The 23,165-nt window shown below is 46.3% G+C and overlaps 1 protein-coding gene and 1 long non-coding RNA gene across 6 annotated transcripts in view; one reads left to right on the top strand and one right to left on the bottom strand.

Annotated features, from left to right (window-relative positions):
* Window positions 1–16,971, top strand: part of tox2 (TOX high mobility group box family member 2) — a 74,362-nt gene extending 57,391 nt beyond the window's left edge. For 3 of the 5 annotated variants that reach the window (XM_029826411.1, XM_029826410.1, XM_011614044.2), the window contains 6 exons: window positions 4,815–5,075; window positions 6,014–6,244; window positions 10,745–10,825; window positions 13,438–13,833; window positions 13,959–14,107; window positions 15,035–16,971. In XM_029826411.1, coding sequence (XP_029682271.1) covers window positions 4,815–5,075; window positions 6,014–6,244; window positions 10,745–10,825; window positions 13,438–13,833; window positions 13,959–14,107; window positions 15,035–15,077 — 1,161 coding nt within the window. In that variant the 3' untranslated portion in view covers window positions 15,078–16,971. The remainder of the gene's footprint in view (window positions 1–4,814; window positions 5,076–6,013; window positions 6,245–10,744; window positions 10,826–13,437; window positions 13,834–13,958; window positions 14,108–15,034) is intronic. The other 2 variants (XM_011614045.2, XM_003973448.3) reach the window with 2 other exon arrangements.
* On the bottom strand, window positions 61–508 carry LOC115246825 (uncharacterized). The gene is made up of 3 exons (XR_003885915.1): window positions 410–508; window positions 237–331; window positions 61–148 (listed from the first exon to the last, which is right to left on the bottom strand). It is a non-coding gene; the product is annotated as an uncharacterized lncRNA (long non-coding RNA).
* Window positions 16,972–23,165: the final 6,194 nt, after the last annotated feature.

Below are 23,165 nucleotides of genomic sequence, written 5' to 3'. Positions count from 1 at the left end.
TATTCTTAAGTACAATATGATTAATAATTCTGCACTCCAATAGATTGTTTCGGTGCAGGTGACCCTCCGGAGGCGTGCGAGAGCTCTGTAATCCAAAAAGACCTGGATAAAGAGGGAAGGAGGGGAGAGAGGGCGGCGTGAAGGGTCTCTGTGGGAAAGAGAGTTGTTAGTGCTCTGCCCTGAGGGTGAATGAGAAGTAGCTTTGAGCGCTGCGAGGCCCAGGGCTGCCTCCCCACCTAAAGGCGTGTTTACCGCCGCGTCGCTCCGCCGCTGTGCTTTTGAAGGATCAGTCTCCAACGCGCCTCTAATTAAAGCTGTCATGGCTGGTTGCCTGCAGGGATAATGTTCTATTATTATAGTCATTTGTTTCAATTAAACGCTGGGTGATTTTACAATAGCAGCCGTGAACCTGCGCGAGTGAGTCATCACTCTAAACAAGATGGCTCCAGTCAAGCAGAGGGAAGAGGAGGGGAAAGTCTCAGGACTCACAGGAGCATTGATCACTGTGTGTTTTAGCAGGGCGGGAAGGGACCGGGGGGGGACAGAGAGACAGCCTGTTAGCGCTGACTGATGCAGCACTGCACTAGATGTCCCTTTAAAAGAGATCAAAGGAAACAGCTAAGCGCTATCGGGCAATATCGTTGTGTCTGCCGCTATTCTGCCACTGTGAACGGCAGATTTTCAACCATTTCCGATGCTAACTTTAGCCACCAGGTGGCGTTTTATCGCAGTGATTCATTGTCCGGCCTACACTTAACAAAATGCAGAATTAGTTCCAGGTATTTCAAAGAGTTTCAGGCTTCCCTTGCGATCCGCTGCGATTCTAACAGCGGCGTGAAAGTAGGAATGTCGGGAAGCCATTCCGAGGAGCGATTCAAAACGCAGGACGATTTTCTGCGTTCCACTTGGCGAGTGTGTCAGTTTTTCAGATAGGGTTGTGTAACGCTTAAAAAAAAAGAATTGTTGCCTTAATCCGACTATAAATGAAACTGAAGTGCATGTTAACACGTTAGCTCGGAACAAAAACATCCAAGAAAGCTGGTCGCAGAGGAAGAATTGCGCGCACGTCATCTGCACGACTGGTAATTTGAATATTACGTAGGAGATGAACAAAGCATTTTACATTTATCCATCTTCCTGTTGTTCCAAATGACAATAATACAGCTAAGAAACGCTTAAAGGTGCAGAGAGACATAAAGGAGACACAGATAGAGTCATCAGGACAGAGAGGTTGCCTCTGCTTCTCCTCCTCCTGTGGTGGTATACAGGCCTCTTTTCCTCCCCTCTCTCATCTCTGGGCTGCTGGTCAGATCCCCTTAGCTAAATCAAACATTGCAGGCAATTGGAGCAGCCGTGAAACCATTTCAAACGTAGGGTCAGCAGGAGCGGCCCAACAATGGATTGGTGGTATTCCATCTCGAACCCAATGTGCTTCCCATAATTGGAAAGCCTTTGTCATTTGACTCCCATTTGACTATGATGTACAAGTTGTGACTCCAAACAGGACAGGCGTAATGGCGTCAGAGGGGCACGCTCACATCCAGTTTCCTGGCTTTACATCACAGTTTAGGTCTGCTGCTCGTCGGCAGGAGGCAATATCTGCCCCCCCCCGCTAACCTTGGGGGTGGGTAAGAGAGTGAGGGGGGGGGGGGGGCGGCTCGTGTGCTCGTTCTCCGCTACTGTGTCCTCTTCCCGTGTCTCTGCCGTTTACGACCGGCTCTGATCCCCCGAGGCGCCGCAGCAGACAACCAAATTGCCCGAGGGTTATGAGCACAGCAACAATACCCGCGAGAGAACCGGCGCCAAATTCATAAATAATATCAACATGTGAAATTTGGGCCGGTGTGCTCCCGCAGTCGCTCATAATTGGTGGCTTTGCCTTGAAATATTTTTTAAATAGGTTTGATTGTGTTCCGGGGGTAAGCTGCTTGAGGGAGTGAAACGCGCTGAGTTGCAAGCGTTTTCCACAAACAAGTGTCAGCTTTTACGTTTCATCCTGCCTCACGGATCAGGCTAAAGTCATGCAGCCGGGGAGAAGAAAGCTCCCCCCACCGCCGTCTGCGAGGGGAGTCGGTGTGTGTTACATGCTAAAGGCAGAGAGCAGTGACCAATCAAATGCTGTGTTGCTCGCCGTGCACTTCCGCCCTCTTCGGGCCAGCTCTTCTGATGATATTAGGAATTAGCATACAGTACCTATGGCAACCGGCAACCTTTTGTCTGATACTTTCATAATGTTTGTGCAGCCGTCTGCGGCCTGTGTTATTTATCTCGCGGTTGATGGCGCCCGGTGATAGCGCGCAGGTGAAAACGTCGACTAAACAAAGTCCGATTATGACAGCAGGGAGTCTTTTAAAAATCGAGGGGTTGTCTGGTTAAATCAGGTGATGCAGACTTAATGATACGTGTGTTGGGAGTCTGGAGGGGCTATTTGCATCCGTCTTTTCTCATTTACCCTCAGTTAATGCTAAAATGAGAGGGGGAAAAAAGCAGATGGAGGGAGAGCCCAAGTGCCCCGGGTCAGAGGCGCTCCACCGGCCCTGCAGGACTTCTCCCCAGGAAAATAACACTCGCTTCTCTTTTACCGGCTAAAATCTGGCTGACCTCCAGGGCTGACCTCTGTTGCTACTCTCAAGCGGGACGCCGCGCTGCCCCATGCCGCCAAACTCTTTCGCTTTCACGCCTCTCTTTCTTGTTGATATTAAACGCGCCGGCGCTCACATTTAAGGATGACAATTTTGCCTGGAGGCGGTTGCTATGGAAACGCGTCAGCCACAGCTATGATAGCCCATTCATGTTTGATTAATTGGGTTTTCAATGCTCCTTGGTATGTGAGGACCCTTCAAGTCCATTGAAAATGGGAAAATAATGGATTTTCCTCTGCTTCTCCTCTCTTCTGCCATAGTCTCGTCTCACCAGTGATTTCGCCGCGGCTATTTCCTCGTGTTTTATGAAATGCACTGATGTTTCTTACCGAATAGGGGAGGTTACCGCCTGGTTATTTGAAATGCAAACAGAATGTGTTTTGTGTGTGTGTGTGTGTGTGTGTGTGTGTGTTTCTTTTTTTTTCCGCACTGCCTTTTGTGAGCAGCTACCGCGGCGCACACAGAGTCTAAAGCCGTGTGAATATTATGCCTTTTCAAAGCAGTCCTGCTACAGAATTACTCTGTTGTGCATTTCCATTCTGGCAATCTACTGGGACCAATTATGATTAGAGAGCCAAGCCTTCATCTCTGAACCTCCACTCGTGTTTATCAAGACCTCATATGCTCGGGCCTGTTCAATTTGATCTTTTTAGCACTTCACTAATGTGTAATGTATTATTTAACTCATAAATGTTTAAAAGAGCTTACAAATGCTAGTTCATCACTTTCTGATCTGTAAATTGCCAAACATTCCCATTTGTGTCCGCATTAAAAGCATCCGCACGGATCCGTGCTTGCGTTTTGTCCCGACGAATTTCCATGAGAAGCGTTTGATGTAGGTTTTTTTTATTTTATTGAAGATCTTTCAAGACGGCTCGGAGTGGAACTTTGTGTGACGCTGTAATCACCGTGAAGTGCGTTCTGCACGCCGGGGTCATTCTCCAGCTGAGAGCACCGCTTTTGTTTCTGTTCCTCTTTGCAAAAGGTGCTATTTCGCATGGCAGTAAGTGCCAGATGTTGCTTTGTTAGCGCACAGGAGACATAATAAATCAGCAGGGGGCTGATGGAGTTGATGAGCGGCGCCATTGATGCAGCGATCGCTGCGTAAGGTGCTGAGATGTAGAATTTGACTAGTTAGAGGTGAATTTACAAAAGCAGAAACCGTCTTCCTCCAACTACAAAAGGTGGCACAATATCTCAAGGATGCTGGAGGGCCTGCACTTCCTGCAAATACAATTAAGTTGAAATGATGAATTGGGTCTTCAAAAAAAAAAGAAGAGAATCCCTGTGAGAAATATCAGGATTTGCAGTGACAAAATGTAGCTTAGAGCCTTGACTTTCATGAAATGCAGTGAGAAAATAAATGTAGATATTAAAGCCCCCTCTCTGAGAGGGGGGAGGGAATCATATTTTGACTTTGTTAACATGCCTACTTTTCTGCAATTCATCAAATGGAGTCTGCAGAGTTCCAAAAGAACGGATCCAGTCAACTCCTGAGAAGGAATAAGAGACAAAATCAAATCAATGTATTCTCATCATTATTCTCAAGTAAAGTAGTCCGACGCCGCGGTGCTGTTAATGGTTAAAGGTTATTTTTACCAGTCCTGCTTGATTGAATGATATGTGAGCACATCGGGGATGCAGTTATCTGCTGACATCAGGCTCCCATACTGCTGTATCTCTGTGCAAATCCAGATTTTTCGCCCTTCTCAACAAGATGACAATAAACCCGAAGGCTTCTGCTCTTCCTGTGAGCTCCAAATCAGGTGTCAGAGTGAGATTTTTCTGGTCTTGTCACTTAAGAGCAACAGAGTTAGTAGGCAAACGGCTTCTGTATCGTCTGAGAGAGCTGCCGTGTTTGGTTTGGGCCGAGATTTCTGCCAGCAGTGTTTAAATGGTTGAATTTGAGCTACCAAAGATGCGCTCAAGATTAGTTTGCCCACAAATCTACAAGCGTGTAAACTGCACCTGTCCTATAAGACCAGACAGGTGAGTAAGAAAAGAGAAGCGTCTTGATCACCAGCATCAGAGAATCATTTCATGTTTTTCTCACGAAAATACTGCATCAACCAAAACCCCCCTTTTTTTTGTATATTTGGCTGATTGGCGAACGCTGATCATTTGATAAAGTCGAGCAGAGTTAGTAAAGCTGGTGTTCTTCTCTCACCCCAGATGCAGGAGATGGCTTTGCACCACCACCAGCTGCAACACCATCACCATCTCCCAGACGGCTCTCATTATAACCGTAACCAAGCCCTGATAAACAGCTCGCCTCCGATACTGCCCAACCCCATGAGCGCGCTGACGCAGCTAAACCTGCAGGTCAGCCGCGGCGCGCTGCCTCATGGCTCCCCCTCGCCTCCCGGAAGTAAATCGGCCACGCCCTCCCCCTCCAGCTCCAATCAGGAAGAGGAGGCCGAGGCTCATTTAAAGGTACTGATGCGGCTGAAGGACTTCTGCTTTGACTTTTGGCTGGATGGTCCATTTGGACGACAAATGCTGCTGTGAACAATGGTGCGACACAGATGGTAGATTTTAAGAGCAAAGAACCGAGTCCATTTGGACGACATGCTTCGCTTCTGCTTTTCTGAACAACTCTTCCCCACTGCCAGAAGCTGTCGATGCATTTGGGCAAGCTCTTAATAGCCCCTGACCCTTAGGTTGCATCCTAGCTTGAGACATATAGACTAGAGAGAGTTAGAAATGGACTCTTGTTAGACTGCTAGCTTGTCAGAGGCCCTTCTGCGGACACTTCTTTACAACCGTTTTGTGTAAAAGCTTTTTTAAAGGGGAGCATCAGGAGCATCCCACCTGTCGGAGGGTTTTCTCCATTTTCTGGTCGGGAGAATGTGAGTGAGTGTATGGTACAAAATGGCACAGCCACAGTGTCTAAGATTCATGCTGTATCTGAACGCTAGTTTGCCGTACAAGAACGGAGTTCCCAACTTACAGCAAATGCACCCCCCCCACCCCCATCTGTGCCCTGCTTTTTTGCTGTGTGTGTGAATAAAAATGATTACCACCTCCTCTATCAGTAAGTAATTCCATTTGCTCTCTCCAATTCATTCTGAGAGCACATCAGAGCCTGAGCAGATACAGCAGGTGATTTAAAATTCCCTTCACCCCTACTGTGGAAAGTCAGGATTTATGATTTGCTGGAAACTGGAAAATAAAGATTTGAAAAGGTTCGATAAATTCAACCAGGAAATTCTTTTTTTTAATTTATTATTATTATTATTCAGACAATGTCTGGAAAACATACTGAGGAGAGGTTATTTACGGATTCAGTGCTCGACCTCCGCTGGTTGAATCAGAAATGTGATCATTCACTTTGGTTTCTGCCGCATCATTGAGCTGCTCCCTCGTTTCAGATGACGGCTGAGAAGCGACCGTCTTCAGACATGATGAAGCCCAAGCCCAAACCCCAAAAGAAGAAGAAGAAGAAGGATCCCAACGAGCCCACCAAGCCCGTGTCGGCCTACGCCCTCTTCTTCAGAGACACCCAGGCAGCCATCAAGGGACAGAATCCCAACGCCACCTTTGGAGACGTGTCCAAGATCGTGGCGTCCATGTGGGACGGGCTGGGGGAGGAGCAAAAGCAGGTATGGCTCAATGAAAGACATATAATTATTGGTAAAATCAGTCCTCTCACAGTTGGTTCTAAAAGTTTCAGACGCAGAGAAAAATCCAAAAACGAAGCATTTAATTAACACGAGCGCGTCTTTACCGCCGAGTGGTCAGATGTGTCCGAACTGAACGCACGAGCGCCGCGCAGGTGTTTCGTGATGTGGTGAAGCTTCTATTTTATCGCTTGTATTGATCATTTTCACCTCAGTCTGAAAAGTGTCGCACAGAGACGGTACCAGAGGTTGGGGGCATCTGTTAATCCTGAGTATAATCCTACCCCGAGTTATTTTAACCCCCTCAGACTCGGTGTCCTCAGGTACGGAAACATACAGAAACAGCCCAAGGCTCAGTGGACTGGACGTTAGTGGTGTTCTAGTCCAGTTCTAGACGTTAGTATCTTATACAGTGGGACTCAACCAGGATCAGGATGAGGCCACAATGACTTCTGTATCAAAACAAATCAAAACATTTTCACTCCCTTCACCCCTCCCTTATAATCCAACATGGCAAAATCCTTATGTGTGGAAAAAGTAACTATTTAGTTGGAAGAGTGGGAAACAGTCACTTAGTAATTAACAGTCACCAAATACGGCGTTGTTAGCTTGATATAACCCTCGGACCAACTTGGACTGTGGGCGAGTTCACTTTTTAGGTGTGACCACTGTGGTTGTGTTGGTTCAAGACGTATTAAAGCGAGGAAGGAAACATCCGCATTATAAACGACCACAATAGAGCAATGAAACTGTGGGTAGGCAAATGTGGATGGAGGCTCTGTTCCATTTAGCGGTGAGGCCCGTTTTCACCTGTCATTCATAGACTTTGTTTTTAATGCTACTGAAAAGGAACCAATAGGGTCAATACATCTAAAGCTGTGCAGCAAAGTTAAGGTGGAGATCTGCAGATCTGGGAACCCAGCGTGGACCACAGTGGTCTGCCGCTCTTCTTCTGACAGGTCAGAGCTGTTTGGGGGCACCAGACCGCTGGTTTTAACACTGATCGTCGTGTAATCCTGGTCAAACAGCCCTGATATGAAGCTCCGAATGACGTGAGAATAATGTATTTTGAATCCGCTGAATCAGATGAAACATTTTAATGCTGCGGAAATCTCCCCACGATCAGCAGTATTGATATTTCCTCTCCAGTGATTGTGCAGCATGATATTTCTCTTTCACACGCGCGCCGACAGAGCAGCAGCAGCACTTCCTCTCACCACATCATTGTTTCGCTGCAGACAGTCGGCGCCATTGGACGGTGTCATGAATGCAGAAGCCAGACAGTCAGATGATCATCCGCGTGCTCGTGTTTTAAGAATATCCACTCAGGGCCGTCAAATAAAAGCACCTGTTTGTGTGACCGAGAGCGGCCCGTTCTGCTCAGCCGCAGCCACGCTGCATAGACGGCGTCCAGCGTGTGCGAGTGTTCCTCCTCCCACCGAGCCCACGCCATTGGCTGGGCTTTGGAGGCCGTCTGTCCCTTTTATTTGCAGTTAATTTTTGCTGGGCCTCTTCACCATGAATCTTCATTTCGCCGCTGACACCCTTGAATGTGAATTCCTCATTTCCTGTCCTTTTATTTATATCTGTTGCCTGGTGATTTGATCATGCTGAGAATACGAGATTAGCAATTGCCTCGTCCTTGGGTTTTGCCTCAAGGACATCTGCTCCTGAAATGTTATTGTTTGTGCTTCTTAACCCTTCGTACGCCGGCTCCTCTGCACAGTTTGCTCTGCAGAGTCAACACTGAGCATACGGCGCGATTAAAATGTCCATTTATTGCACAGTTATGGCACATTTCTGTGATTCATGCATTTAAACACGCTTGATCAGAGGCACAATGATGCCATGGAATTAAATGCAGTAAAACAGCAGCTGGTTGAACTTACAGGAGTACGTCCACTGAATATAGGAATTTATTTTATCTTATTTATCTTATTTTATCTTAAGAAAACCTTTTTAGGAGAGTTGCAGCGCCTACGGTGGCTGCTGAGGAACAAACTGGATCTCTCCACATCTGTGTGTGGTTCAGATGTGTTCAGAATACGCGAGGGGACGTGAAAGCAAGTGGACAAACTGATTAATACCACTCCTCCATTTATAACGTTTGATTTTTGCAGCCAACCCCGGACCTTTAAGCATCGAAATATGCTCCAATGTTTATCCCCTCCCCCCCCGTCTCCGGGTTTCTTGGCGTGTTTGCAGCCGAACCTTCTATTCCATTTTTTTTTCTTTACAGTGGCTGTCAGCTCAGCTCTATAGGACAGATGAGGTATGTTGTATAATGTCACAGTCAGACCCGACGGAGCCGCGCAGGAGTACCAGAATGTAAACAGCCCCCTTCCCCTGCACGCAGCTTTGTTTGAAATAGAACGCGGCCCCTGTTTCCAATTACCTCCAGTACCTCTGCAGCGCGCCGTATAGCTGGATTTGCATAAATGCAGTGAAGGCAGCTTGTTTTAGTTTAAGAGCCATAAGAAGTTTGTAGAGTAGCATTTACGTGTGTTTGTTTTTTGTTGTTGTTTTGGCTTCTTTGCTCTGATCTACCCCCCTTCCACTCAGAATCCATCTGTTCCCGACCCCCCTCCAACATCTGTGGAACATGAACTTTATTTTTTTCTTTTCAAATTCTTATTTATTCTCATAAGCAAGATATGTTTTATATATAAGAATCTTTCCCAAACGCCTGTTCAGTGCAGCTTTTTGTCATTCCTGGTTGCCACTGTTTTATGTTGGATCTATTATTGTAGTTGATGTTGTTGTTGTTATTATTATTACTATATGAACATGTTTAGACCACTACATGTTGTCTGAGATAAGAGCAAAAAGGATGAAATGAAGCTATTTCACGCTGTTGCATGAGTCTGGAGTCAGATTCAGGATTGGGGTTGGTTTCCTGGTGCATTACCAACACGGGTACCTCGAAAAGATGCTCACAGATTCGCTCATTCTTCAGTTTCAAGCGAGCGGATTCCTCTTTGATCCGGATCTCGATCAAAACACACCTCTGCGGAATGTGTTAGCCCAAAGAACAACTAATATTCCAAAGGTGTGGGTGTCTCCTTCCTCATTCCTTTTCATTTTCGAGGCTGCACCGTCTCCGCCTTCCCAAACTCCCATTTCTGCCTCCCTGCCCCCCCTCACCGACCACTCCTTGAGTAGTCTGGGTAATGACTCCCTTCAGTGTCAGTGGGGTGCAGAGTTATTGTCTCCTGTAATTAACTGCTTATCAAACAAGAACATTTCATTAAGGTACAATTAAGGGGCTAATTCAGGCCGAGCACCTCTGTGTCGGGATTACGGCGGAGGCGCTCGCACTCCCCTCGCAGCTTTGTTATTTTTAATTCATACTGACCTGCAGCCTCTGACAGCTTCAATTGCTAATGAATCTACTCACTTTGGAATAATTAGACATCCTTAGGCATGGTAATTTATTTAAAAGTATGTGTCATTGCACAAATCATTAGCTGTGTTAAATTAATTAGAAAGTAAAGCTGCCGGGGGAAGTTTGGGGTTCATTAACGAGGGTCCATGACTCGATCTGTGTTTGAGTATCGAGAGGTGTCACTTTTTCTTTTCTTTCTTTTTTTTGGCTTTATATTAACAAGACAGTTTCAGCTGTCGCAGGTTCTCGTCCCAGAATACCTGCACGTAGCTCGGATGGGAAATAGGGAATATTGCAAATAAGGATGAGTGAGAGGATAAACATCAGCTGTTTGAGCTGGAGATTGTATCCATCTTGGTCCGGCTTTGTTTGCTCTTCTGTGCGTGTCTGTTTGTTTGCTGACTGTGTTAGCAGCTGTCAGCCAATGTGCATTTGGCAACACATGAATGCTTAATGGTTATCTTAGCCCACCCCTTGGAGATAAGTGACCCCCGTCCAGGGGAGCCACACACTGTCTCTTAAGGGGGGATCAGCAATTATCCAGGGCATTCACACACATGCACACGTGTGCACAGTCGCATTTGTCTTCACATTGAGGTGCTCCAGAGATCTGAACCATCCCCCCCCCCCACGTCGACTTGAAGGTGGACTTTTTGCACCTTGTTTTCCCGACATCAAAAAAGGCGGCGGCAGCTCGAAAGCGCGCGTGAGTGACATGTAATAGCATTAGCCTAAATTCCCTGTCTGAACGCATCGTTTGAGGTTCATTCAGGAGGCGTCAGATTTCCACTTTGCTAATGTTGTTTGGAATTCTCTCCTTCTTCTTCTTCTTCTTCTTCTTCTTCTTTGTCTGAATGATTTGCTGGGCTATCAGCTCTGATTACGAAACGAGACACAGGATGATGCTGAAAACCTGCGCTGGAAAAAGCTCCAGCTGCCTTCCTTGTGTTGTGTCACCTGTCCTTGTGGGCAGTGGATGCATTTGTCCGTCGTCACAAAGAACAAAAATCGCACCAAACTTAACGCGCATCTGAGGCAGCTCCTGGCATCAACCTTGTAATCAATCCTCACTACTGTTGTTGTGTTTGCTCCTGCAGAGCTACAAGAGGAAAACGGAGGCTGCAAAGAAGGAGTACCTGAAAGCCTTGGCCGCCTACAGAGCCAGTCTGGTTTCCAAGGTAACCACTGGGGTCACATCTTTGATATACATGGGTCAGCGGCGATATAAGGGATGATAAATTAGATAGAATTCTTCTCAGTGGTTTTTCAAGGAACGTGTGTGTGTGTGTGGGTGGGTGTGCGTGTGCGCGCGCCTGTGTGTGGGTGTGCGTGCGTGATGTGTGTGTTCAGAGGCAGACTGTTTAAATTAGGATTTAAACACACAGTTTGCAACCTGGTGAGAAATGAGGAGTAACAGTTTGCTCTGTGTGTTTTATTCTCCCTTTACTGTCACGTTTAGATTAAAACATTTATCCTGTCCAACCTCGTTTGGATTAAAATTTCCATTTCACGGGATCAAATTAATCTCCGGTCCCCCATTTTCTTTTCTCCCTGTCTAAAATCCATCTGCACTTCGTTTCAGGGTTTGCGTGATGTTTTCATGTGACATTTGCAAAATTGTATTTGCACCGTAGCCCCGCCCCTCTCCCCTCCCCTTCCACGTCCCCCCCCCCCCCCACACACACACACACACACACTTGTGGCCCGAAAACAAGCACCTTGATTAGGGGATGAATAGGTAATTCATCCAAACCCAAAAGACCATTCTTGTTTCCTGTCTTCAGTGCAATTAGACGCGTTCATGTCTGAGCTGTTCAGAGGCTTGATTGGTGCTATATGTCGTTAGATTTGCCCGTGAGGGGTGGGGGGTGTGTGGGGGGGGGGGGAGATAGACAACCCCAATTCATTGAGGATAATCGGCACAGGGGGTTGAATCACATGATCTCATGATGAGTGACTCTTTTTTCTTTTTCGTTGTAATTGCCAGTGAAGGAGTCTTTTCAAAGTGAATGGGGGGGGGGGTCGCTCCAGAGCCCCACATCTCCAGCGTGCACCTGTTGCCTTTTTATGTTGTAATGCACGTCAGCTTGTTTAGGAGGAGAAATAAGCCTGGGGGGATTTTTGCCCACTAATAGTCCCCTGCATTTTTACAAATGCTTATTTGTGGGGGGAGGAATCCAAAAAATGGATCAAAACCGTCATTAAAGCTTTATTTAAGTGAAATGATAAATATTATAATAAATGAGTCTCCCAAAAGGTTAAACACCTTCGCCCAAACTGGACTAATGTGTTTTAGAATCATGCTAATTAGAGGCGCAGGCCTTCCACTGGCTCAAATTAATTATTTATGGTGCCGTGTTTTTTAATCCCTTATTGGATGTAAATAAATGATTCTGCATCTCACGTCTTCCTCGTGCGGTAGTTATGAAAATACGTCGGAAATAAAGGAGGCGTTTACTCATATTCATGAGGAGATATGTAGAGTAAAAGCAGGCAGCAAATTTGTTGCTTTTTAAGTGGTAAACACCACATTTGGTTGAAGAAAAAATGAATTGCTCATTTGCTCTTGAAAGTGTTTATTTGACTGCCCGTTGGATGAATCAAGATTTCATTTCACACTCTGCCAATGAAAACGCCACCGATCCAAGCGGCTTTCTTCCTGCCACTCCTGGTCCTCCTGCCACTCCCGGTCCTCCTCCCACTCCGGGTCCTCCTCCCGCTCCCGGTCCTCCTCCCGCTCCCGTTCCTCCTCCCGCTCGCTCCCGTTCCTCCTCCCGCTCGCTCCCGGTCCTCCTCCCGCTCCCGGTCCTCCTCCCGCTCCCGGTCCTCCTCCCGCTCCCGTTCCTCCTCCCGCTCGCTCCCGGTCCTCCTCCCGCTCCCGTTCCTCCTCCCGCTCCCGTTCCTCCTCCCGCTCCCGGTCCTCCTCCCGCTCCCGGTCCTCCTCCCCGCGCACTGTTTCGTCACTACTTCATTTTCCACTTGACACTGCAAATCTATCCGTCTCTTTTTTTCCTCCATCCCTCCATCCTCCCCCATTGATTATTGCAGGGGGGTTTGGGAGGGATGGATGTGGGCCATTACTAAACGGTGGAGGAGCACGCATCACTCCAGCCCCTCTGACAGCTAATGAGAAACACTGGATGTATTTCATATGTGAAGTGCATGTGTGTGTGTATGTGTGTGTGAGAGAGAGAGAGAGGATCTTTATATGAAGTACACAACAGACTGGCACACGGGCTACTATGATATTTATGTAATTAAAAGCGGGCAGTTTCTGTTTAAACCAAAAGAGACGTGCCACTTCTCAGGCTATTAATGAATTCCTGTCAATAACTGTCTTTTGTATTTGAATTTGCTGATGCCAGCTGCTACTTTTCTCTGGCTCCGCGGGCGCATTGTTGTGAAAAGGCTCCCTGGAGACGGTCTGTCACAGTCCGACGAGACAGTTTTATTATTATCTGCCGACCATCAGCTCCATCAGCTGCTGTATACATGCTCGTATCGCACTCAATCGGCCGTATTTGCATAATTAAATTGAATATTTTCTCTCTGTTTGGATGCATTAGAGGCAAAATGAAGGGGAAATTGCAACAGCGGTATTTGCCTACAAATTGCTAAACGTGGAAGATGCGAACACATGACGCGCGTCCGCGTTATTACGCAATAGCGGACGGAAAGAAATCAAACTTTTTTTTTTTTTTTGGGGGGGGGGGGTTTAAAAATAAAAGTGTAACCACATGAGTAAGATCAATCTGAATCTGGAGTCTCCTTCTCCTCCCGCTCCATCTAGACAAATAATGATCCTGTGGAGACAAAAAGTGCCCAAACGAGCCAGCCCTCTCCACATATGATGCCAGCCAACCCCCTGTACAGCGTGCAGCCGTCGTCACCCTACCTGAGCCCCGGGGCCTTCCCCCTCGCTGACCTGCAGAGCTACGCAGGACACGCCCCCCGCCACGCGCTGTCGCAGACACTCAGCCAATCGCAGATGCTGCCCAGCATTAGTGCCTCTCCCCCTTCCTCCTTCCAGATCAGCCCGCCGCTCCACCCTCACCAGCAGTTCTCCCTGCATCAGAGCTCGCTCCTCAACCAACCCATTGGAATGCAGCAGGTCCAGTCCCAGCCAATCACCCCTCACCAGATGGGACTGCAGGCCTCTCTTCACTCCCCACCTCCTGGGCAGCAGGTAAAACACGATCGTTCCTGAGGATGATGGGTTTTTGTAACCAGATATCACCAGTATCACCAACCAAACCAACCAACCCGAATCACCAACCAAAGAAAATGGTCTCTTACTTTTATTTTCTTCAGGGTTTTTCCCACTTACAGTCAGAGTACCAGAAGAGCATTGGTGGTTCCCAGTCTCCTGGAGCCCCTGGTCCTGGTCCGGGCCCTGGTGTGCCTCACGGCCACGACTGGGAGAGTGAATACTGCAATCGGGAGTGTGGCAGCCACTGCAGGTCAGTGGAGACGGAGCCAGGCTGCCTTATTTGCTGCCTCCAATCTGACATTTGGAATGGAGACAGATAAATTGAGTTCACCCACGAGGACGTTTTTATTTGCCGGCCTGATGCATTTATGACGCCAAAAAAGAAAAAAAAGTAGGAATTGAAAGGGAAAAAAACACGGAATGTGATTCCAGGGTTGATTTAGGGTTTTTCAACTTTAATATGTCAAATTTCCTTGAGCCCCTGTGTGGGATTTAAACTAAAACTCTAGTTTCTATATATGGTTTGGTTGCCTCGTGCTGATGTGTCAACCTGCTTGGATTCACTGTTTAAAAGAGCACTTTTGCATGTTAGCATCAAAGCTAATATCAATAATTGATAAAATAGATAATCAGAATTGACTCTATTCTGGAACATCTCTGAAAAGACCCACAGCTTGAATGAAAAAGCTTGCGTTGGTGTTACAGTGACACTGCCTGTCTCCACGGTTCCCCTGGCAACCTGGATGGAGAAATGGCATTCATGGCAATGGTGTTTGATATGAATCTGAATACATTAATAACATATCACAGTCACCCCTGACAACATCAGGAGTTTGCAGAGCACCATGTTGCTCCTCAGGTCTTCCCACCACAGACTGGGAACCAGTCCATTCCAGTCTAGCTAAACTGGGCTGCTACACACCAGCTGCATGACGAGAGACCTCATAGCAACGCAGCTCGTCTGAGCTAAAATGCCTGCTTACATTATTCATGGAAGTAGAAAATAGAAACACTGAGTCCCCCCATGAGACGTGAACTGGAGTGAACCGAACAGAACCGAGGCACGCGCCGGAAATGGACCCAGGCCCTTTACGGATATAGAAATGGTTCTTCTGTGCTTCCTGTCTTTGGTATATTTCCGCATGTTTACTCCTGTGTTTATGTCTCCTCCCTGCAGTGGCAGCATGATTGGCAGGGACAAGCCACTCTACCTCACCTGAAACCGAAGAGCGCGCTCGCTCGACAGACACGCCGCCGCCGAGTCTTCTCTCAACCACCCGACCCCCCCCCCCCCCCAACGCCCTCGGCCCTCCTCCGGTGTACACATACATGCCCCCGACATACAGCAGGAACACACAAACACACACACACACACACACAAACACACACATTGCCAGATGCCACCACATTTGTTCTGTCCGTGGAATTCTTCTTCTCCCGTTTTTCCTCCGTTTCTAGAACTTGTGACCAGTTTTTCAAGCGACTGCTGTCTGTACCACTTCCTGTATTAGCGGTCCTTTTGCTGTTCAAGTTTTGCCAAGCACTTATGACACCCTGGCTCCCGTTGTAACCCCCCCCACCAACTATCCTTGTATTTTCTATGCCCCCCCTCCCCCGTCACAGGCCAGGCTGTAGAGCATCATCTCCCATCTACCATTAAAGTCCCCTCAGGGACTCCATTCAGCTTTAATTAGAATGAGATGAGAATAAAATACTCTTCATTTACCTTAACTGTTTTGTTGTTTTATTTATTTTGAGGGGTTTTGTTTTTGTTTTTTATTCCGGCTAACAAGCGTTGCACCATAGAGAAATATTAACTTCTAGTAGGTTCAGCGCAGACGTAACTCTTAATGGTAGCTTTGCTTTAAGACCTGCAGATTAATATAAGAAGTCTGGTTGGGGACAAGAAACAGTTTCTTTTTTTTCTTTTTCTTTTCTTTTTTTTTATACGAAACGACCTTTTGGAGGTCCGCCGAGCTGTCACAGTGTGATTGTAAATATCACTTTTACGGGATAAAATTGGAAATTGGAAGTCCAGATAGATTTGTTTCTTCTTTAATATTACATGTGAGTCATTTTGCGTGTTCGCGCGGGCACGCGCCTGAATGCACCTCATTCGCGCTGGTGTGCGAGAGTGTTTCGGTGTTTCGGAGTCTTTCTCGTGAATTTTAACAGCCGTGTGCAGCTGGATTTCAGAGGAGTATTTCACACTCGCGTACTTGCATTAAATCTGTGCTCACTGGTGTGTTTTTCTTTCCAATAAAGTTCAATCTAAAGGCTGAATACACAATATGTGTCCCGCAGATCATTAAATGGAAAGAGCCAGGTGAGAAATGGAGAGGAAAGAGATAGAAGCAGAGAGAAAGGATGGCTTGAGATGGAATCAGAAAGGTGGAGGGGGTGGGATACGGCTGCAGAGGGCCCCGGCCCCTCCCCCGCCTGTGTCTTATTTCGACCACGATGTCGGTTTATCGCCGCCTCTCTGGAAAACGTGAACGGGGTCATCGTTCACGTCAGTGATTTTTTTTCCTTTTAGTTATTTTTATTTTTATTTTGCTATTCTAAGTTTGTAGTTGGTGTTTGGTTGTGTTGATCTCATCTTTTTTTTTTTTTTTTTAATAAAAAAATCCTTTTGTGTGATGAACAGAACTGCGTTTTGCTGACAGGCACCTGTATTTATCTCTTGACTGTAGCATACTTTCGGTTTGAAATTTTAAATTGTGTACAAAAGAAGAAAAAAAAAGATAAATCCCAACCTGCCAATTGTAGTTATTTTATTTGTAAAGCCAGTAATGATAAATATTTTAAATGGTTATCGATATAGTGTTTTGCTAGTTGCCCATCAGCCATTTCGACAGGTTTACTTATTTATGAACCCAAATTGGATCTCATTTTGCTTCATACGATGGAGGTGTATTTTTATTCCTTATTTCACTGTTTTTTTTCTGTCTGGTTTGATAAAAAATGATCATGAACGCAGCCTTTTTTGCTTGATTTGTTTTTTTTTTTACATGTTTTGTTGCTGCTCCTTCTCTTCCTTATGAGCAGCTTCAGTTTGTGTCACGATGCTTTGTTTATTTCCAACCTGCATAATAAAAGATACGTTTAAATTGACCGTGCCTCTTCAATTATCAGCGTCTCACCAGCACTAAATAAATAAACTACACCAGCACAAACATTTTACACCATTTTTGTTCTTCTTTGCACTTACAGAGGCCTCGCTCAAACCCTGCTTTTTTTTCAAATTAGCTCAGGACTCTTGTGACATTAGCTAATTAGCTATGGGTGCGGTGCTTCTTTTGCCAGTAAACCATCAGCAAACAGGAGAGCAGATGCGAGAAGAATCTTGTGAAAGTGCTGCATCGTAGGCGTTGGGGTTTGAGATAAAGAGAGAGGACTGGAGCGAGCGCACAGGCTCAGGCAGCTGTCCAAGCGCTGATTTTACCCCACTTGCACACTTTCTGACAGAAAAGCCTGTCTCCATCCCTCAAATCATTGTTTCGTGCCTTTCCAGTCTGCGACTGGTTCCCAGAATCACTGCTGGGCCCAAAAAAACAAAGCTGCCACTTTGTGATGTGACGAGCATTATATGAAAATGACTCATACATTTTTAATGCAGTGGCAGATAAAAGAGGCTGTGCCTGTTTAGCACAATTTCCGCTTTTCTCTCCATGTAGCTGTTTTTCACACGCTGCAGCAGTACTTCATTTACTTCCCCACTTTATTTTACACGCGAGCCGTTAATACGCCCGTTTTTCTCCGTCATGCTGCAGTGACTACGTGCGGTGTCAGATGGACACTCCTGTCACTGGCCTTAATCCCAGCCCACGTCTAGGAGTCAAAGAGAGGTCAGTGCAGACTGAAAGGCGGCAATTTAGGGTGGGAGGGTGTCTTCGAGGAAAGGTAAATGCAGCAGCAGCAGCCGCCGCAATGGGTTCCAAAGAGTTCCACATCTGTCGATGGAGTTGAACGGCAACAAAATGGATGACAGCAGTAGCAAAAGGCTGCTGGATAGCTCAAGTAAAAGAGGTGTAAAGTAAAATAAAGAAGTAAAGTAAAGATGTAAAGTGAAGATGTAAAGTGAAGAAGTAACCTAAAGAAGTAAGGTAAAGACGTAACGTAAAGAAGTAATGTAAAGATGTAACGTAAAGAAGTAAGGTAAAGACGTAAAGTAAAGAAGTAAAGTAATGAAGTAAAGTAATGAAGTAAAGTAATGAAGTAAAGTAAAGGGGTGTATGTTACGGAATACAGAAAAGTTCCCTTTTTTTACTGTTGCTGTGAATATATTTCATGTTTTTTAAGACTAATCGGGCTCAGTTTGCAGCATTAGCTCTGCGCTGTAGCTAAATAAAACCTAGTTAAGAATTTGTGTTTCTCCTCTCAGGTTGGTCATTTTTGTTTCCTTTGGTTTGGTAGAGTTTTATTTTTGTTGGGTTAGACGCATTGTTGCAAGATTATGCAATAACTGGTCCGTACAAAAAAAGATATTTCCTGTTAAGATATTCTCTCTCTCCAGTGTTTTCTCTCTCTTTTTTTCCTCTTACCCACCTTTATCATATCACACAGACCAGGTTTTACAGTTGCAACGTTGCTGCTGCTCTGCAACAATCAGCAGGAAATGTGGGCGGTTTTGACAAGAAATGGTTTCACTTTGTGCTCAAAATCAGTTAAAGGTTGCTTTTTTTTTTCTAGCTGACTGTCTCGCACAAAGAGAACCAAATCGTCAGCGAAGGGATCACCACCCCCCAAATTTTGTGAACAATAGGTCGCCGTTGTTTCCGTCAAAAGCGTTGCAGAAGTGTTTTGTGTTTTCTAAAAGTTACCCAGCCGTGTTTTCGATGCAAAAGGGGGGAGATTATTTTTTTTGCTCTAAATTTTTACGCCCAGTGGAGAGGGTGAAAATAAGTGACACTTGTGGTTTAACACTATGACACAATCATGCACAGCTCCGATGTCGACTCTGACAAGCAGAGGTGCTGCCTTTGGTTGACGGTTTCAATTAGTGGTTCATTTACTGGTTCATTTTGTTTTGTTCTGTTTTGTTTTGTTCGTTTTTCAACCTGAAATGTGTTTGCATTTTTGAAGTGGACCCATGTCTTGAAACCGGTTCAGTGTTTTAACATCTGCAACGCTCCTGAGATTCATTGTGAAACGCCAGATAATGACGCTGACTTTCTCTGTATGACTGGATCAAACCATGTGCAGAATATTGTCACAATATCAATTTAGCTACTGTAGAAAGCAGACGAATGACAACAAACAAACAGACTAATGCAAAACCCAGAAGCCAGAACCCAGAGCTCAAGGCAGGGGTCGCCAAGGTTCCCCTTTCAGATCACCAGGAAACCGCTGCAGTCCTTCGGCAAACGAGCTCTTTAGCTAGCTTAACGAGCAAGGCTGCTCTTCTCTTTGTTGAGCAGCCTATTAGCTGGTGGAGCTCAGCATGTAATGGCAGCAACTCTTTCTGACAAATAATATGTATGGAGTAAAATATTAGAACGCATCCAGAACACAACATCAATCAATAACTTCAGATTTCTGATCAGAGAGGCCGTGGTGGCGTTTCTTCGCCTCGCCGCTGTCGGAATGCTGATGAGTCAGACTGAGAACTCCGACTCGCAACGCGTGCATTTGTCTCTCCCTCTCGGTAACGTGCGAAGGTGAAATCTTGTCATGCCATGAAGTCAGCCTCATCCAGTCATTCCAAGCTATTTATCGAGCAACTGCTGCTCGCCGTATGAGCCGCGTCGCCCACCTTGTCCTGCGATAATTACACGGTGGAGATGGTGACTGAGGGCAAGGCCGCGCATTAGTCAGTGCACCGGGGTTCCAGTCCAGATGTTCTGGATTAAAGTCGTCCTGGAAAAATGCTATAGCTTGTCAGGAAGTGAGGTTTTAGGTTCTGCCGTGATTCTCGCGAATGAGATTTAAACACAGCACGCCGTCCCACCAGTCGGCTGGTGTCTTCATACAGTCGACGCCAGATGATCAGATTATGTGGCAGGAGCCACATTGTTCTATTGTTCTAACGGAGAACCTGTCAGAGGGGCACACAACCGTGAGAGCCCTGGACCGGCCGTCCACATGGTCAGCGGCTGGGAAGTGGGAGGCAACGGACCTGACCTACGAGATGTTTGGGGAAACCATCCCACAGACACAGGGATTATACAACTCAGCTCCGTGGTAACTGGGGATCGAACCCACAACCTTCTAGCCGTGAGGCATAAAGCACTAACATGGGATCCCAATGTTATGTGAAACTATGGGACAATGAAGACAACTGTGCTAATGTCTCTGCAGCATCTCTGTTTGTTTGCGTTCTCTCTTCCCCTCAGCTCGGTCTGTACGAGCCATCGCCGTGTTTTTATGTCTGTGAGACAAACTTTAGCTTTTCTTCCCAGGAGACATTTATTTTTGTCAGAAGCATCTGCTTTCATTAGAATCAAATGCCACGGCAGCTTCCTCAGCTCTCCTTTTTTCCCTGTCTCTTCTAAGTAACGATTCTTTCAGTCAGTCCAAACAGTTTGCAATCAGAACCCCCAACCCGCCATTTTTTTAAAAGTACATTACCTTTAAGGACTTGGGGGACGCGGGGGAGGGGATTGAATTCTAAAATGGGATTGAACTGAAAGGATGATCCTGGGATCAATCTCGCAGGGTTCCAGTTGCCCGACGATGAGGGCCTCATGGTGTCAACATGTGGATTTTACAGATAAATATTTGTTTTCCTATGAAAGAGGTTCATTTTCCCGTCTAAACCTTGCAGTGTTTAATCTTGTCAGCGAGGCCCACGAAGCGTTCGCCTGAAATAACTCAAGGCCACGGCGCTCCCCCTGAGCGTGAGGCGAGTCCAGGGATGACTCCAGGATACCGAGCTAACTTCGATGAACGGAAATTCATTTTGCTGCAGCATTTGAAGCTCCCGATGAAGGTCGGGGACACATCATCATTGTTAAATCACTCATGGTATCAAAAGATTTTCTCTATTTTTCATCAGTTTGATTTTGCTAACTTCTTATTCCACCCACTTCGAACCCCAGTTGTCTAAAATCAGGCTAACGTGCACGTCTTTGTGAGGCGAAAACGTTTAACAAAATATTTTGGCAAGGCTGCAGTTAGCTACAGTTACTGTACGTGTTGTGACACATCGCGCTTCCTTTAGTCTGCACTGAACCAGCAATTCAGGATCCAGGAAGACATTTTATCACATCTTCTTTCAATTATGATAATAAAGGCACAACCAGTACAAGAAAATGGGCCGACTGGGCCGCAGAGAGTTTAGAGGAACTACTAACGTGCACTGGAAAACCCTTCATTTTATAAACTGTAGGGTAAGCAGAGGTTCACTTTACACTTTACACTTTACAACCGTTTTCTGCTGACTGTCTATGGAGGCGTATTGGGGGCCACATATTGGAGGTGCTCAGCACCATGAGCCAAACACTCTTCTTGATGCAAATCTCAAATGTTATCTTGGAAAATTCCAGTTGGATTAACGCCGTGCTTTTGGCTGTAAAAATCGATCCGGCCGAGAAAACATGAAGAATGCTCACAAACCAGGAAGAACAATGGGAGTAAAGGTGCCAGAGGAGTACTTCCAATATGGCCGCACACGTCACAAACATGTCACACAAGTGAAAACGCTTTAAGTTAAAATTCATCAACCCAGTTCCACAAGGCCCACAATCCGCCCAGGTTTTCTGTCCTACCAGGTGGACGCCCGCTTTCACAAAGACAACCTGGCAGGATTGTGGGCCCAGCAGGACTGGGATGATGACAGCTGCCCTATAGGCTAATCTGCCTCTGTATGGGTGCAGGAGAACTCAGGTATGTTGACCTCTGACACCTGGCTGAAAATGTTCTGTTCGAGTTAAAAGCCCAACTTTGCCACGCAGGCCTAACTTCCTTCCATTGACCAAGAGCGAGTGACGGCTTCGGTCCGGGTCCAGGACCAGAACCAGCTCCAGCTCCAGTTCCAGCTCCAGCTCCAGCTCCAGCTCCTGCTCCAGCTCCAGCTCCAGCTCCTGCTTTCCACGACAACAAACCTTTAATATAAAACCAGTTTATATACTTTAAAAAAAAAAAAAAAACAGTGATCACATGAATGGAACCTACTCAATAACTGCAACGAAGAGAAACGCTCCCCCAAACTAATTGAATTAGGTTTTATTATTTCTGTGATTTCTCTGTTTGTTTTTTGGCAGCTGGCATCTGTTTGCCTGGGACCGGCTCTATTAATAAGCTATTCACATTGAGAGGAGGCTTTATTCCAGCAACTGTTTCTCACCTCCCCTCTCTCCTTCTCTCTCTCTCTCTCTCTTTCTTTCTCTCTCGCTCGTGCAAATAATTGTCATGGAAATCATCAGAGGTGCCAAACCACAAACAAAAGAAAGCCCTTGAACGCACACCTGAGCCAAAAAGAACAGAACTGTAGTCTAATTATGATGGGAACAATTAAGACCGTGCATATTTATTGACGGGGGACTTCACACGGCAGCATATGCTCATGAATAGCGGGAGAACGAGGAAGAAGAGGGACGGGCGAGGGGTGGCGTTGGAGATGGAGGTGCAGATTGTCCTGTTACAGCTGCATTTTAACCAGATAAAACCTTTAAAAGCTGGCTATGATTTGCCGTTCTGCACCAGAAAACCAACCCGTCCAAACTCCATCGGCTCAAATAACCAAACCTTTACACCCCCCCCCCCCCCCCCCCCCTCCCTCGGTGTTGTCAGTCCTCCCTCCTCCTCCTGTTGGGAGGGAACATTCTGCTTTTCACTCCCAAGAACAAGAAATTTCAATCTGGGCTTTGCTCGGTATTCTGATCACACGCGTCTCTCCTCCGGTAATACGGGCCCTACTTTAAAATTCATAACTACATTTGGAGAGAAATAAAAGGCCGCCACCCCTGATGGAATACTTCCAAAGAGCTTACCTGAGCAAAAAAAATAAATTAAAAAGCACAATTTGCTTTGGCATATTTAATAACCCTCACCGGGTATTTAAGACACAGAGTAGTCATAACAACATTAAAACCAGAATAATAATCGTGATGGGGGAGAGGGTAGGGGGGGGGGGGGTGGGGGGGGGGGGGGGGGGTGCGGGGACCCTTTACATGGGTATGAAAATGAGCACCTCTAGGATGGAGAGAAAGAAAAGGAGAAGGTGAAGAAGATCTAGATTGTTGGTTAGACGAACGACTTTCCAGTGGCACATTGGGCCAAAACCACCGGCCCTGACCAGGCTCCAACTATGGGGGCCCCCCCGGGTGCTGCCGGGTCCCTCCGAAAGTCCTGCTTTGATGTGCGAA

Source organism: Takifugu rubripes, chromosome 19 (genome assembly GCF_901000725.2).
Source record: "Takifugu rubripes chromosome 19, fTakRub1.2, whole genome shotgun sequence".
NCBI lineage: Eukaryota > Metazoa > Chordata > Actinopteri > Tetraodontiformes > Tetraodontidae > Takifugu > Takifugu rubripes.
Note: the sequence above shows the minus strand (reverse complement) of the source record. Positions and strands in the feature narration are given on the sequence as shown.